This window comes from Fringilla coelebs (genome assembly GCF_963513975.1).
Source record: "Fringilla coelebs genome assembly, chromosome: 3".
NCBI lineage: Eukaryota > Metazoa > Chordata > Aves > Passeriformes > Fringillidae > Fringilla > Fringilla coelebs.
In genome coordinates this window covers 84,445,120-84,463,529 of record NC_140030.1, presented here as the reverse complement: position 1 = coordinate 84,463,529, position 18,410 = coordinate 84,445,120, and the positions used below count along the sequence as shown (strand labels likewise).

Genomic DNA, 18,410 nt, shown 5'->3' with positions numbered 1-18,410 from the left:
TTTAAGTTTTTAATATTTATGTAATTATAACATGCAGAAGCAGCTACTGACCTATGTTCCTTTACACTCTATAGAAACCTTCTCTGCATATTTATTGATGTGCTTTGTGCTTCTTCTCCTGTCAAGTGGGTATGATGTCCTTCCTGCCTCCAGGAGAACTTCTGAAGCTGAATTCATTAATACCTGCCATCTCTTGAGACAAGGCAGTACACCCAAGCCAAAGTTTTAAAGGGGAAATTTGAGGAATGAATTATAACTTTTTGCTACTAATGGAAGCTATAGCTTCTGCTGAAAGCACCTTTGCCAGGTGAAAAACACAAGCGTTCCCTGTATTTCCATGCGTGACACAGACCTGAGCACAGCTGCGTTCGAAAGGCGGATGCTACTGCCAAGCTGTACTCACCACAGCGACACGATCCCAGCTCCTGCTGTACTAGTTCCAGTTTTGTTTGGCACTGGAAGCATCGACGTCTACTCTTCTGTTTGGATCGACTGGTTTCTTCAGGCCTGTCATTACTGTCATCCAGTAGCCGTGGCCGTTTCACAGGAGAAGCCTCACTCTCCGACTGTGAATCTGTTGTATTCACAACAAATATTTTAGGAAAAATATTAGAATTTCCTTGCTGAGGCATCCCTTTAGACAGACTGAAGGTATACTGCTTTCAGCTGGGGCCACCACCAAGCAGTGTCATACCCCCCCATCCTATTGCATATGCATGTTCTCTTAACAACCGAAATGAGCACCAAGTAAAGGACAAATTATCTTTGTTCCCTATAAGAACCCCTCCTGCTATCAATACTGAGTATAAAGTGAACTGATTAGCTTCCTTCCAGCCTTGGCTGGGTCATATGGAGATACATGTAGAGCATACACCATCTTAAACAATTGCAGGCTTCATCTGTCATCTCATTTATTTTCCCCTGTGCCGCCTTCGGTGTCCCCACACAAACTGACTGAAGTGATGAAAAACAACTGAGCACAGGTTTGACCTATTTCTTCCTTGGACAGGAAGGGGATTTTTCAAGCACAGCATGTAAATTGTATCTCTTATGACTGAAGGCAGTACATGAAAGCACCATACCGTGCTTCCCTCTCCTTCCACATGGATAACAATTTAAATGTAAATTAGTATACACCAACAATACAACCCCAAACAAAATAAGCACGATCTGTACATACATCCTATAAATTCCAAGTGCCCAGCTATTTCTAAAGTATTAGTCAGAATACTATTTGCATTAATAACTTCATAAATTTCAGCTTGTAAGAAAATGGTGTGTGAAAAGCCTTTAGGAGTTAAAGTTTACAACAGTCTTACTTCAGGTAGATTAGTGCCTTTTTTTTTTTCAGCCTTTCTTTTTTTTTTTTTTACAATGGAGAGTGTACTGACAAGGGTTCTAGAGCAGCACACGGAATGCACATTACTGACTGAACAGTGAGATGCCCAAGCCTTGTTTTTGTGGCATGTCAGAGACACAACATTTCAGTGGATCTGCTGCTCTGCAATCCAAGTCAGGTCAGACAAGACGTTTTCTCTTCCCAGATCTGTTCACAGCAGAATAAGTGCTGTATTTCTTTGTAATACAAGCAAATAAATCTACTCCCAACTGTACTAAAAATTAAATTGTCGGTTGCAGTGCTGCAAGGAGTTGCTGAAAGACATTACTGCAATCAGTCAGTACTCTACTGCATGATAGTGAGCAAGGAAAAAAAAGCCCATTAGCAGAGTTAAATCCCTTTACAACCAACATTAATCCCACAAATAACAGGCTAAATCTATCTTTTTGGCAGGATGGTAACCCATTGAACATGTCTGTACCATTATTCTAACATTCCATTGCTTATGTCTGCTTTGTGCTGTCCTGGATTAGGCAGGAGAAGGTAACTGTCATGGATACAACACTGTCCATAACCTTATTGTGTCAGCTATCTTACCTGAGCCACTGCTGATCAACATCATGATTTTCCTTGAGTAAACACCTAAAGAAGTCAGACTTGGAATACATGGTAGCTTCTCTCTTCAGGGACGCTCTGTTAACTTCTCCTAGTTCCTCACACGCAATACAGACTAATTCACATTTCTTACCTGTGTTCAGCCCTTGTGTCACAGTGTTTTTCCTGTTGTACCCCACTGTTCACAGCCATTACAAATAAACACCTTGCCTCACTGGGGCCTACTTTATTTCTGTCATACTTCTCTGAAGATATGCTGAAAATATGCCTGGCTTTCCAACAAGTATAAAGCTTCTGTATCTCACATTTCATAGAAGAGTGAACTGCTTTCTGCACTGCACACAGGTGATAAGTTTTTATTAAGCTGCAATGATTTTATCTGATGTGTGCCTCAAGACAGCCACCTTTTTGATCAGTGTCACAGATTACAATTTACACCTTACAAAATACATATATTAGGCCTAAACTAACATTCGGTACATAATGTACTCCACCTCTGCATGCCTGGCTGTGCAGGAGCCTTGGCAAGGAAAATAAAGTAGTGCATAATGCATTAATACAGCCATGGAACAACTAGTCCTGTCTTAAATCTCTGGAGAAAACAGTTCAAGGGAAAGATCCTCTGAACAGACTGCCTGACTCCCTGAACAGACATCCCAACTCATACTCCAAGCCAACAGTCCTGTCCCATGGACACTTGTTTTCAGAGTGCCTAGAACACCAGGCTAGCCTGGAGTGTATCAAGACACCCCCTCCAACAGGCAGATTCTGTCCTGTGACCTGGCTGACTGAGCGTGCAGTAAAACCTGCTCCAGCACACCTTGCTGCCCCACATGGAGGATGTACATCATTTGCATTTTGTTCATTACTCAAACAGACACACTGCCATTATGGAACAGCTGCCACCCACACATCTTTGCTTCTGGAAATATAAGCCTTTCTGGTAGTTCTCAGAAGCAAATTTGGTATTCTGAATTACGCTGATGGAAACATAGTGGTCTGCTGATCCTGAAGTCCAATTCATGGTGTGAGCCAAGCAGTGTCTACTAAGTTAATGAAGCCACAGGCCTTAATAGCTACCTCAAGTCAGGTTAGTAGTCCTACAATTGAAAATACTTAATCATACACTTTCACTTAATTGGTAATGACTAACTGAATATTAACATGAGTTGGTCATTATCATTGAAATTATAGATATCTCATTTTTTACAATGTGTATCTCTCTGCCATAAGCTAAAACACTTAGCACTGAGGTAAACTCAACCTGGCTCTCAGGGACAGCACCATCTCTCTGATCACTGATTGCCCAGGGCCTTGAACACAGGAGTCCAAGCTAATACTCATCACAAACCAGGCCCACAGCTCACACACTTCCATCTTCCCAATGAGCAAGGAGAAAACACAGAGCAAAAATCAGACCTTTTAGAGTCAGTCCTGTGTGCATTTCTTCCAGCTCATGTTCCTTTTCGTGATACTGACACATGCAATACAGGACACAAAACACATCTTCCAGCATCTGGAATCTTGCAACCTTAAAGTTCAAAGCTCTGATAGCAAAATGAAATTGTCATACATAGCTTTACTACCTGGAGTGCAACTGAAAAAAACCCCCTAGGAATACAGGCTGAAGTGCTGCAACTAGAATCAAGAGTAAATGTCCAGCATGAACCTTTGAACAATCAAAAAAGGCTACAGAGAAGAGGATTCTCTTAGCCAGTGACTGACAGTTGTTTTTCTCAGAAAAGCTGGTTAATTCAACAACAGTTACTTCTTTCTTTGCTTGTAAGAAACATTTTCCATGCTCAACTTGCATTTTATTATTGCACCTAAACCAACAAATACCCAGTCCAAGAGAAAAATAGAAATGCTCTTCTTTTACCCACAGATGTCAAAAATCATAAAACTTCTCTGTAAAAATGAACAATAAGGATGAGAAATCCCCAAAATTTCAGAAAGGAACTGCTCAGCAGAGTAACTGCCATTGGCACATCCCATTGCAAATTTAATTCTGAGTTAAGAAGCAAGGATTCTTCTAACTGATATCTGATAGTGAAGATCCTTTTAATTGTGTATCAAACTCCCATTTGAAATGAGAGAACAAAGAAGTTCAGTTAGGCAAGGCTGAAACTGGAGGCTTGTCTGGAATCAATAAGCAGAGCAGTGTTCTTAAAACTATGATGTCATGAACAGAGACTCACATTTGTTCCTCACTGTCCCTGTTCTCACCTTCATTACTCATGTTCTCCCCTCAAAAATTTTCCAAAAAATGGCACCTGAGCTGATTTCCAAAAAATGGCTCCTCCATGGCATTTTGGGTGAGAGTGGGATGCACTAGGCCCAACAGAGACATGGGCTAACAAAACTTAACAGGGAAGTAGGAAGGATGGAAGAGATGGGAAAATCAAAAGACGGTCTCTCCTCTGCTACTGCTTTCTTCAAGATGAATCTGTTTAATCTCTGCTTTCATGACAGCTTTTGAGGCACTCAATCAGGTTTTTTTCTTATCATAAAGAACCCATCACAAAGACTGGCATTTATGATCTCAGCTGTCTGTGCAAACACCAGAACAAGCAGTCTTTAATGAAGCCTCAAACATTACTGCCATCTCCCCTGAAACTATTTTAGAAGCAGCTTAAGCTGTTAATATCTCTGTCCATGAAGAAACTTGCATAGTCACAGTCAATAACAATGTAACATGGATTAACTAAAATTTGAGTAATAGCTTGTTGCCAATTTCTAGTTGGGTTTTTTCCTTCTTTTTTAAAATTCATTATTCTGTTCTTAGATGAGGGATTACTTAACTGCCTGGCATGTTGATTATGCATTAAAAATTTCATCTAGAAAAAACTGCCTCTATACAAATCTTCCCTATCACATTTACCAGAATCATAATTTAAAATAACCTCTCTAGTTCAAATGAATCTAAAATTAACACAGTTGTTCCAAAACCCCTTTGTTTGTTGACTATTAATGAAGAAACAGAAATTCAAGATTAACACCTCATAAGCCAAGTCTGACAACTGTGACTGCCTCAGCCCCTCTCTGTTGCTGCACAGTGCTGTGGAAAATTCTGTGCTGTGTTATTCTGAAACTCTGATATTTCATTGAAATGAACATCTTATCTTGTCTTCTCACACAATCGAGACTGCATCTCAAGGCTGTGCACCTCCTTGGAAGCACTAACACTCATAAGAAATGTATTTCTTTTGTGAATTCACCTCAGTTTTTTAAAAAACACTACAGACAGATGTCTCCAAAATATCTTACATAAGCCCTTTGGTAATATTTAACCACACAATCTCTTTTCTAGTATCATTGCAGGGCCCTTAGCATCATTATTTCACCGATTTATTTTTTCCCCTCCATAGAGTTTAAAAGCAACAGCACTAAAACTCAATGTCCCTAAACAATGTGGAATAGAGAGACCACATGGGAACAGTCTCTATAGAACTCACATCCCATCAGTTGCTTCTTTGCCTCAGGAGGCTCTCCATGAAATCACACTGGAGACTATAAATAACACCCATAAGTTGTATTACATAAGTTATTATTTCTCATCCATCACCAAAACCATGCAACAGTAGTTGTTTCCAGCTCTAATGAGTAAAAACAACCAATAAAACCCCCCCACAACTTTCAGCCTAGCTATTTGAGACACATAAGTGGAAGAATTGCTGCAAAATGTTCCAAATGTGAAACATTACTGATGTGCTTCAAACTCTTGACAGAAAAATTTTCCTTCCCCCTTTGCAACAGAGCTAAGAAAAAGGATTCCATTACAGACCTGAAGTATTGGAATAATTTTTAAAAAACCCAAAACCAAACAATCAAACAAACAAACCCTCAAAAACAAAAAAGGAACTCAGCATGTATACTGCTTTGGGTGTAAGTGGTATTTTCATGTTCAACAACAGCATGGCTTCATTTTTCCAAAATGAGAGCTGGCCCACATGACATGTGTTGCTAGAAAAGAGGATTATATATACAGGTATCTATGTATGTGAGTGAAGGGGTATTAATTATTATGATTCCAGGAAAACAGACAAGTGTGGGGGCGTAACCATGCGTACAGTTTGGGTAACATTCCACTTGCACATAAGAAAAGGCTTTCTTACTGTAGGGGAGACCTGACACTGGCTCGAGTTGCCCAGGTGGGTTTGGGGAAGCTCCATCTGTGAAGGTACTCAAAACCTGACTGGACACAGGCCCCAGCCTGCTCTAGGTGACTCTGCACTAAGCAGGGAGATTGGATCAGCCTCCTGAGCTCTCTCCCACCCTCAGCCTTTCTTACTTCTAAGATTCATGGACAGGAAAATAAAATTAAAGAGGATTATATACTAATTCCTTCCCACCATTCACATTTTTTGTTCTCCTCTAAACCCATACTGTCAGTATTGTCACCTGGAAAGAGGAAGTGTAAATTAATGAGGGTGCTAACTACCATCTCTAATGAAACAGAAGAGACAAATCTAATGAATGTTGAAAACGTATGAGAAATAGTGAACTACATAGGCATCTGCATGCATTTTAGCTAAGCTATAATTAGAAAAAGTGTGAAAATGGCTATTATCCTTTCCTGTCAATAAAATTCATAATTGCTAAATTTCGTGAAAAGGTAATTAGTTTTCATCTTGTATTTAGGCTCCCATACTACATCTGTTATATATTGAAGTTTTTGCATTATTTCCCGCATACTCTCTGATGTCAGCATGCCTTTAGTTAAATGAAATGTTAATTTACTTCTCAAACATTTTTACTTATATACCAGATTGAGTCAAACAAGCACATATCTAAATGTACTCAGGCACCTGTACCATACAGTTCCTTTGATGGATTAACTTCAGGCATTTCAATTAGTTAGAACATTTCCTAAGGCAATGGCCACCTCTACTGCTGTGGCTGACAGAAGATTTTTGTTTGTTCAGAAAACTACATGAGTGGGGGTCCTTTCCTGAGTTACACCCATGGGAGAAGTCTGCAAACCTCCAGAGCCACAAGAGATGAGCTTGTAAAGAGAGGTTGGACAGTCCAGGCCTGCTGTTCATCTCGTGCTCCAAGGGTAGAAGAACATGTTTAAGAACAGCTGCTGACAGCAACATCGTACACACACAGTGACTGCTGGTGTGTACAGGCATGAGGCTGAATTCCCTTGGTTACTGGGGGCAACTGATGCAGGGTAGAAGTTTGATACTATTCTAAGGATGCTAAGAGAAGGTGGTTTAGGTTGTTGGTGGGGGTTTTTGTAATGGCTCACAAGCAGCGTCTCATCTTCATATATTTAGACTATTATAAATAATGAACCTTGAAAAGGCCAGAAGAGAAAAAGGGTCACAACACTAAACTCAAAAAAATTACATAAAAATATTCTATGGTGTCAATTTGAACATCTTTTCTTGTTACTAAATAATGTACTTTAATAATACAGGGTTAGGGCTGGGAGAGGGACAAAGGCTGAGTCTGGTGACACTTGAAGTTAAAGAATAAATGACATCCTAAGTGGCCTGAATAATCAGAACAGGATTATTAAGTGAAAGGATAATGTACACTACAAATAGCTAAATGGAAGAACAAGACACAAGTAGAAAGAAAAAAGGCATAACACTAATACACATTATGAAGAACCTATGAAGACAAATCATGAGCATCCTGGCCATTCCTCAGCACCTGAAGACTACTCAGTAGTACTCAAATATGCATATTTACATATCTGAATATGTATGTAGAAATACACACAAATAAGCTCACACTGGTCCTGATAAAATAGGAAACTTGAAAGCATTCAGCAATATCATAGTTTTGGTTTTGCTGACTTTAATGAGAACCTTCTTATGCTTTGTGAAATTCTCTAAAATATGATTAGCAAGAATAGATAATGTTATAAATATTTCATATTTGCTAGTCAGCTCCAGCGTGCATAAATAAGTGGTGCTGCTCTGCTTCCAAATCCTAGTGGTATACTCCAGCTGTGTCCTCATCAATCAGATGGTATACAGTATTCAGGAAGGTAATTCTTCAAACTAATAGCCTAAAACAAGTTCTATATAGAAAATATTTGCTCTGTTATTTTTCATTCATACACAGAGTTTTCCTTAGTAGACCCTTCCCCCGCTGGTATAATGAGGGTTTTCTAAGGCTAAGAGAGATATTCAGAAGAGGAATTGTAAAGAACTCCTGCCTGCTAGCAGTGAAAAAAATACTTACCAATATTTATCTTTCAAAGAACTAATTTGTCTTTTAAGTGCAGAATTTCAGTGATGTCATTAGCAACAGAAATCTTGCAATGAGAGACTATAACTCCAAGGATAGTACCTAATGTCAAGGAAAAAACCCTAAGAGCTCTTCTATTTTGATAAAAATTTTCCTGAATGCATTTGTGAGAAGGTACATTCTGAAATGTACAGCTAATCCATCTTCAAACCTGGTTTTAATTCCATTACTTTAAATAAAGCTTAACAATTTATATGATATAGTTTATAGTTTGACTGTGTTACTTTTTCTAACTTTTTTTTTTGGGGGGGGAACAACCAACCCTGGCATAGGACACAATTCCTGTACACCTGGTTGGTGTCTGCAGTAACCAGAAGTCAGGCTGGTTTACCAGGCAGCTCTTACTGTTTGGAAAGGAGATGTTTGGGAAACTTCTACACAAACCTGAACTAAAGACCAGGGAGAGGAAGAACAGATCACTGAAACTTGGAGGATGCAACAGTATATGCACTGTCTTGTATCCTATATCCAGCTCCTTTTCAATCCTCTTTTGCTCCAAGATGTTGCTCTCATTAGTTATTAGTTATTCCTCAAAAATCATGTTACAGAAATTATTTGGAACAGAAACAGAAAAAATAACATCACTTGTATGTTCACAGAACTGTCATGCAAACAACTTCCTCACTTTCTAGGAAGTTACACTTTCCCTGGGTATGTTCAACAGACTAAAGAATACCTCCAAAAGGCTTTTAAAATACCCTCATCTATTTTTTAAGTCCTTATGAAAACTATAATCTAAATGAAAAAACTGAAAATTTGTTCTTAGAAGTTGTCTGATGCTCACTGAAATAATTAGTCAGAATAGAGAACTTCATGAAGAGTCAAATGAAACCTTTGGGGCACTCACATCAAAAAGTACAGCTGGAATCTGATAATGGATTTGTTCCCTGCGAGTTACATGTGTTTTAAAATAGCGAAAAAAAAAAATTGAATTAAAAAGTAAATGTAAGCAGCTATTTGTTTCAAATATATTTCAAGCCAGTTATTTAATGCTTAATGTAATTTTAAAAATCTCCAGTGCAGTAAAGTAACAGTTTTAAAATTATAAATTATAAGTTTATAATTATAAACTTAAAATTATGTGTATCATTTGCCAAAGCATACCTGTAAGGAAGCTGTCTGATCTGAACAGATCAGATCAGGGTGCTGAGTGCGGAGGTAAAATCAATTCAATTCTTCAGCCTGACAGGAGCCAGGTCTTTAAAGTTAATGATCTCAATTATTCTTTGTGACATTCTCCATATTGTCAAAATTAAAGCAAACCCTAGGCTGCCCAAATCCTCTTCCAGTAGAGTGTAGGTGAGAAATGCAAGACGTACAACCCTGATTTCTTTACCCTTGAAATTAAAGGAGATATGCTTTGTTTAAAGTTATGAGATGCAATTTTTCCAGCAGTCTCTGGTTATAAAACAAGGAGTTCAGAGCTGTTGGGAGAGCAATGTTAAGTAAGGGTAGTAGATGTATATTCTTTCATAGTATATACCTACTGTCAGAGATCACTTAATTGACCATAGAGATCTTGAGAGTTCTGAAAAGTAAACATGGCATGAAACCACTATAAAATACTCAAAGTAAAGCTGTTTCATTTTAATCAAAATATACATAAAGGACATAATATTTTCTCTTCAGTTTCAAGAAACTGAAGACAAATTCTTTGTCATAATTCCCCAAGACTTTGGTAAAAAGAGGTGGTAATATCTGAATTTTAAAAGATAATGACCTTTTAACTGCATAGATTTGTATCTGGCAACAATTTCACCAACCAGACTGAAAAACATCAGCCCATAGAGAGAATGTAGTGAGAAAATGTTGAGGGCAGCAGCACACGGTTTTTCAGGACTGGAGAGTCTAGTTTACAAAAGCACAGGTCATTTATCAGCTCATGGCCCAAGAGAACACTGCTGCATGGACTGCTCTCCCAGATCTTTGCTTTGCATTGACCATCCCAACCCTCCCACCGTTCCAAGAGTCTCTCTCCTGGCCCTTCTCCACAGAGCTTGAAGTGCTTGAGGCACTAAATGCTTGCCTGTACTTCCAGACCTCGGTTCTCATTAAGTGCTACAAATGCTACTGAGGGTAGGCAAAGTATCTCTAAAGACTCACATCGTATTTGTTTTCCATTAGTGTCACTGAAAAAATTAGGTTGGAAGGAATTTCTGGAGGTCATGCAGTCCAGCCTCCTGTGTGGTACAGAGTAAAACATCAAAGAAATTAGATCAGGTTGCTCAGGGCCTGGTATATTTTCAAAAATTTTCAAAGACTAAGAACTTCAGAGCCTCTGCAGGTACCTGTTCCAGTGCCAACTAGAGGGGGAAAATCTCTTCCCTTAATCAGCCAGCTATACTGTTCCTAACACAGTTAATCCAAACACTCTTTATTCCTATCATCTAGTACCTTTAGTTTGACATTCAAAACAATTCCCTTATTGGCTGACAATTCAATGTGAACTCCTCTCAAGGATCATCCTGTCCTATTGACCCAAGTACATTTTCCTCCAAGTGTTCTTTTTTATGGGATTCAGAATTTGGAAATGAAAACAGATGAAAAATTTGAAACAAAAGCAGCAAAAAGAGATAAAGACATGTGAAAGCTGAGAAGCCCAGAAAGTCTTAAAGGGGTTATTTGGTGAAGAATAAAAAAGTTTCAAGGGCTTATCTGAACTGTACAAAGGATAAAAGAAGATGAATTTGGGTGATTTGAGAGGATAAATATAGTGGGAATAACAGTTTAAGTACTTGGAGGACACTTTCTGTTAGGATGCTGAACTTGAACTGACCTCAGAGAGCTGGGAGTACTATGAGGTACACAGAGGTGTGTGTGTGTCAGCACCTGTTGGGAGGTCACACAGGCCAGGAGGCCCTTCTTCCCCAGCCACAGAGAGATTCTGATTATTGTGTTTTACTTCTATTTTACTGGGTTGGGATTTTTTCCTCCCCACAAGGGGAAAAATCATTGATTCTTATAAACTATGAACCTCTGAATAACAAAAATCTACCTGAATTATTACACATTTCTGCCACTCACACCAGCATATACCAAATCCCTCTTTCTGCATGACGTAGTGTCCTGGTTTCCACTGGAATTTTCTTCCTAGTAGCTGGTAGAGTGCTGTGCTTTGGATTTGGGATGAGAATAATGTTGATAACACACTGATATTTTAGATGTTGCTAAGCAGTGTTTACACAGAGTAAAGGGTTTTTCAGCTTCTCACCTCACCCCACCAGTGAGAAGGGCTGGAGGGCACAATAAGCTGGGAGGGGACACAACCTCCCAGCTGACCCCCACTGTCCAAAGGGATGTTCCATACCTTATGGTGTCATGATCAGCATCCAAACCAGGGGGAAAACTGGCCAGGGGCAGCTGCTCAGGAACTGGATGGCAAAAGCCGGTTATTTCTCTGTCCTTTTTGCTATTTTCCTTTTTTTTACAATTTATTATTATTTTAATTATTAAACTGTTCTTAAACCCAGGAGTTTTCTTTCTTGGAGATCATGTTTGACTGCCTTACATGGTCTTAAGAGAACTGATCTCAGTTAGTATGGTTTTTGGGACTATAAAACTATGAAATGGGAAACATTAATAAGCACGTAAGTTATCATGTTCATCTATTTATCTTATTACACAACATTAATTTTATTTCTTAAGGCCAACACTCCATTCAAGAATGACTACAACAGACTGTTAAGAAAAAGGAGTTAATCTTAAATAAAAATTACTGGCATGTCTGTTAAGTATTTGTAATTTATCTATGCAGCATGTGAAAGAGGGCTTTCACAGCCACGAATGGCCACCTCAGCTATCTAGCTTCCTCACTTGATGATCAATGCAAACAAAAGGTATAACTAGGACCCACTAAGTGGGAAAGTTAATTTCAAAGTAATACTGTGAAAAGTTTCCATTCTTCTTAGTTTAGTGTACATTAACACAGCAGCAAAAGTATTCCTGTCCTAATACCATAAGATGATAGAAAAATAATCTATTTATTTTATCCTGCCTGTGCTGAATAGACAGGGACAGGAGTCACTGTTTTCATATGCTGTCACGCTGCTGCACAACTTTTCATTTCTGAATGCTGTGTTTTTTCCATGACTTGGAAGAAAAGTCTCTTCAAAAGTAAACAGCATGAGTGATTAATGTATGAACTATGAAGATGCTTACAAAACTTCTCTTTAGTTCAAAGCAAATACGGACTAAAATTCAAGGTGTTTTTTTCACTGCAGTTTAGTAAAGTGATGATTTATATGTCTAGCACAGATGTGCTAGACTGTCATAGATAAAAATAGTCAAGAAAGGCTTTTTTGCAAAAAAAATAAAATTACCAATTATTGTGTGCTAACAGGCTCTTATAAACCTTCCCAGGAACAGGTGAAGTTTTTAAATGCAGAGGCAAGGATCATCACAGCTATAGCTGACTTCTAACAAACTTTTTGATGTATTGATCCCAAACCCATCTCTTTGGATTCTCCAAATAACTCAATTAGTCTAAAATCATGGAATGCCTTCAGGGTAAAAGAAAATTCAGGTGAACCATAGACACTATTTTTAATGAACAATTAAATGGCCTTTGTAAAGCTGAGAAAGGCAATAGTGGAAATAAATCATAAAATTAGAGCAAGCCCTTAATTTTGTTAACTGCTATGACTATTATGATCCTTACCACTAGGAGAGTTTTAATCTACAATAATCATAGCACCTTGAGAAGGCCATTAGGTAACCAGGAGGACAGGAAACCAATCTGTCCATCCAGATAGACATGGGAGCACAGAACACATAATCCAGCATGCCACAGAACTAGGCAATAAGCTGAGGCAGTAAAAAGCCATCACCATACATCATCTGATCATGGTACGGTGTCATCTCCCAGCCTCTATCAGCTCCTGCCACATCAGTGCCAGTCCCAGGCACTTCATCCTGTTTGTAATTGCTGATGAGCAGCAATAAGGCCTCCATGCCTCAGCTCCCGTCCGTTCCACTTCAGCACCCACCTATTAGGTTGTAACTTTTATTTACAGCCTTGCTTGATGTGCTGCTCTATTAGTGCAGCTGGAAACTGAGCAGAGGGAGGGGGAAGAGCGTCCCTAATGGGCACTATTATTGCTAGGGCTGGGTGATTTACTATGCTGTTCAAAGGCTGTTCTATCATCACTTTCCTGTTGGTGAGAGAGCTCCAAGAAGGCTGGATTTCAACACAATGCCCTCCAGAAGTCAAACACTAAAGAACACCTTAATAGTCCCTTGAAACACCAATGAAAAACAGACGTCAAAGTTGGTTTAGTGCTATAAAGCCCTCTTCAGTAATCTTTTGTGTATTTTTTGCTCAGGAGCTTAACACTTTAGAGCAATTAAAAAACAAAATCTAATTAGTGGTGTATGAGGTCCTTTTGTCCTTACTCAACACGTAAGGATTGATTAAAAAAATGATCATATCAATGTAATGATTTCCGGGTTTTAGCTCAGGCTCAAAATCTGCGAACTTCTATTTTCACAACCTGACCTTCCTATAACTCCTCAAAGGCTGTCCTCAGTTGTGGAGGTTCAACCTCAATGCATTTGGATTCCTGGCACTGTTACAAGTAAGCATATATCTTAGTACAAGAACATCAATAAATTCAAAACTTCAAAAAGGACCAGCCTCGTTTAACCACTTTACTCAAGCAGTGAAATAACTATTTCCATCTTCTAGACTCAAATTTTAAACTAGAAAACACACAGAGAAAAGAGACATATTCTCATCTTGTATAATATAAACTCCATCACACCAATCTACAACAGATATTCTCCTAAAATATGATCTATTTACACATATAACTATACAAAATATTACAGATGCACATCTCTGATGAACTGCTGCTGAGAAATAAAGTACTTAAAACCTCACCAACTTTATGAATATAATGTATGAATTGATGCATCATTACCACACTTTATCTGCCTGTTTCTACCACCTTCTCTAGCGCACAATTAAAAATTAAGTGAGCACACTCACACAGTTCCATCACTTTTTCCCAGGTTTCTTAAAGCTGCATAAAAATGTTATAAAATCTGGCTGTGTAGAGTTGTGTAGTAAATCATCATTAAAGTTATACAGCAGAAAAACAAGAGTAATATGCTACTTGGTACTGCACTTTCCCAGCATGGGCACCTGACACAAATGGGATGTGGATGCCCTGTACTAGAGGAAGCCCCCCAGTACCTGCCATCAATCATCGCATTACCCAACCATTAGGAAACAAATCAAAATGCATAAGAAGCTATACACTGGACCACACAGTCCCATCTTTCTTCCTACAAAATCTTCAGACTGCCAGCACTCAGAAGCCTTTGAGGCATCACCCAAACTAATGATTGCAAGGCTTTATTCATTTTTTCACTATAATCCCTGTCCTGTGGGCACATTGGAATAGAAATACTTTTACCACAGTGATGATTCTGGCAAACAGGAGAAAAAACCCCACTATTTGGTGTCATAATACTATTTTTTATCAGAACAGCTCTTACAGCATGCAGGTTGACAAGTACATTAGGTAAAATCTCTTTTTTCTCTATGAGAACTTTTCCTTTACCTTGGCAGATTTATTGTTTTGATTTTTCTTTGATTGTTACACTCATGCTGATAAATATGAAAGGTTTGTCTCCTTCCTTAATATTCTGATGGAAACTTACATATAGAATAAGTAGGTAAAATTTCTAATTTTCTGTCTCAAATGCTGATCTAGGGAACTGTGGGGAAAAATTATGCTTGAAGGGTGTACAGAAGTACAAAGATAAAATCCAAAGGAACATTTTTCCATCAAAGCTCTTCCAAGCATAAGAAACATAGGATACTTACAGAAAATAGGCTTATAAGCAATGTGTAGTGTTGACAAATACTACTTGCATCATTTAAGTAGCATCCTGGGAAGCTGAAGTGATTCTAGTGTGAAAGAATGTGATGGTTTTGGCTGGGATAGAGTTAATTTTCTTCACAGTAGATAATGGGGCTGCGTTTTGGCCTTGTGGTTAAACTTTGACAAATGTTCACCTACGTAGTATGCTGCTCATGCCTGAAGATGTCACAACACTTCTGGGTAATATTTTGTAGCCAAAGTTTTCTTGACAATTCCAATGACAACATGGTAATTTATTTTAAAAATGAAAGTTTGCTGAAAATTCAAGATCTGGAGAAGAAAACTAACTCCTGGTACCAGATTTATTCGTGTAAAGGACTATAGAGATAATATGTAGATTACTGAGCAAATAATGTAAGAACCTCAGGAGAAACTGAGGTAATTCAAAATCAGTAGATTTAGCTGACTGAAGATTACAGTTATGGCATCAAATTAAGGCCACCTCCTCCTTTTCTTGCAAAACGCACTAAAAAGAAAAACGTAAAAGCATGTACAGACCAAACAAGAGCACAAACTGAAAATAAAAGAACTACTGAGCAAAGTTAGCCAAGACATTTTTCAATATGTCTTGTGGTTTCATCTGCTTTACTCCAAAGAGCTTTTACTGGTTCTATTTCACACTCCAAATAATGAACTTACATTTCTTTTTGCTAAGCACACACAAAAAAAATTTCCAACAGTACTCTCAGTTTACTGTATCTGTAGCACCACAGCAAGCTTTTAAATTACTCTTCCATGAAAACCAGCTAAACATTACAACAGCTAACATATAAAGAAAATACAATTTAGAAATACACGAGCAAAGCAGATTAGCTTTCAAGGGATATAGTGGCAAACATTCCATCTTGTTTAGATACATGTCCATGGCTACACAGAAAAGAAAATCCAGTATCCCTGTTTTGAAGAGCTGTCTTCCAGTTCCAAACTCAGTTCTTTGGCAAAAAACACTCACTGTCACAAATTATCATGTGCTACTTGAGAAGTCTGCACCTGCAGCAAGAGCAAGCTAATGCAGCTTCTCTGCAACCTTCCTTCACTGCAGAACAAGCCCACTTGTATCACCACACATCTGCTGCAAGCTAACAACACTCACCTATGGAATAACTACAGTTCAGCTCAAACAGTAACTTGAAAGACTTTTTAAAAGAATGACTGCAGAGGAAATTTCCCCTGAACTCCTTAAAGAGCAAGGGCCCTTACTCAAACTGGAATACCCTTCCTTTCTGCACCTCAATGCAAATATAGGCAAAAATTATTTTAGAAACACAGACTGCAAGAACATTACCACTACCTACCCACCCACCACTCCCCAGCAGATTATGGCTTCCAAGGGTGGTCCTGGTGGAAAGGATCATGTGAGCTCTCCTTAATCCACATAAAACCAAAGCCTGCAGAAGACCTGAGACAGTGCAGGTAACTTGGCTGCCTGACTGAATAAGCGCAGGTGTGATTCTTCAGGACAGATCTGATTGAGAAGCAGTGACTTCAGCCTGGCAATGACCTAACATGTCACTCCTAATACCAGCTCTGTGAGACATTATCCATCATCATCCTGCATATAGAAATAAAGGCATCAAAAGGACCCAAAGCAGGTAAAATTTAGTCTCAAAGCAAAGATCAGGTGTCTATACTGCATCTTCAGTCAGGGAAAGTCAATGTACTCAGAACAGTTTTCTACTCAATACTTTGCATTTCAAGGGCAGGATTTCCAGAACACTGTCACAATCATTAGACTTAAACTGATTACTCCTGAATGTCTTGTTTCTACAAAGATTAACTGAAAACAGACTGTATTTATAGAATTATGTTTAACAGGATTCTCAGATGAACTATCTGCCATACTAATCCTTTTATACATACATTTCTGTCAGCAAAGCAACAATATTTATTTTCATTTGGCATTTGCCAGGTATGGTTATTACCCTTTACTATTAAACTATAATGCTAAATATAATGCAAAACCTAATTTCTTTATCCCACAAAACACATACCTGAGTCACAAGATCTTTTGGTTGGTGTGGTTAACGAGGCATGAGCTGTACCTGTGCATGGCCCACCTGAAAACAGAGAAGATTGTATATCTCAAAACACCACCTATATTTCACATTTACAACCATATCAAATTACACTTAAGAACATAAAAAACACAGAGGAGCACTCGTCTTTGGAGAGAACATATGGAAGTAGTTCTACTCTCAGTACTTCTTTCCCAGCTGAATGTGAATGTCTTGTTGTAAAAAAATAGATGAAAAGTTGGGACAAAGTTACACTTTAAAAATATACTTTATAAATATTTCAAGAGGCATTTTTAGGAAAATATACACTGTAATTGCAATGCTAGAAATGTATTTAAGTGACCCACAAGTAACACAAGGGACAAAGCAGTTACTTCTCTGATATCAAATCTTGCTACTGACTCCAGAGAGATAACAACTTTGCCTCTGATCTTGTTCTCATTATGTGTTCTAAGTGTGGCACAAGCATATGCTAACGAGCTCTTTCCATGCTTAAGGTTTTTCAGCTCTGGACTCTTGCCCACTCATCTGGTATCTGCTTGGTAGTAAATTGCTTTCTGCCTTTTTTCTTAACATGCATCATCGTTGAGGAGTTCTCCAGAGATCTTGTTAAAATAGCAACCAATTGAGTGTACACAGTGACTTGCAGGAAAAATAAATAAATAAAAATAAACACCATGCAGAGAAGCCAAGACAAATTGACAGTAGCACTGCCAATGGTAATACCACATCATAGCTTTGAAAACTGAATATTACAAATGGGAAGATGCTAGAGAGCCTGAAATTGAGTTAGACCCACTAGAGTTTGGCTATCAAAATACCAATAATCAAGTTTGCACTAAACTGCTGGTGATATAATAATACTTGCTGGCAATACAACAGAGCTTAGTATAACAGGATAACCTTTAAGTCTTCATGCACTGAAAAATATTAAAAATACTTTTTCCCTTTTTTCCCCCAGTCTTTGCGTATCTGGAAAGCAGCACTGTGACTGTTGCAATATTTTCCCCTTTGCCTGGCTTGTTAGTAAACTGTTTCTTTTTGCTTCTTTCTGGGATACTCCCCCTTGGAAGCTTTCCTTATTTCTATTTTTCACTAAGTTTCAGGTCTCAGGCACTTTTGTCTACCCTGAAATACTCATAGCATTGTAACTCTTTAAAAAATAAAAAAATTCTGCAGTTGAGGGGGAAAAATGTGAGGAACTTATTTTGGTGCACTTGATTTCAGTGAAATCCACTTGGGAACAGAATTTTACACTCTCCACTTTCCAGAGAAGGACCAATAAAC

At 38.3% G+C, this 18,410-nt stretch overlaps 1 protein-coding gene across 1 annotated transcript in view; it reads right to left on the bottom strand.

Moving 5' to 3' along the window:
• Positions 1–18,410, bottom strand: part of ZFAND3 (zinc finger AN1-type containing 3) — a 137,978-nt gene that overhangs the window by 22,073 nt on the left and 97,495 nt on the right. Inside the window, exons 5-6 of the mRNA XM_084202814.1 lie at positions 17,100–17,165; positions 404–574 (exon numbers count right to left, since the gene is read on the bottom strand). Coding sequence (XP_084058940.1) covers positions 404–574; positions 17,100–17,165 — 237 coding nt within the window. The remainder of the gene's footprint in view (positions 1–403; positions 575–17,099; positions 17,166–18,410) is intronic.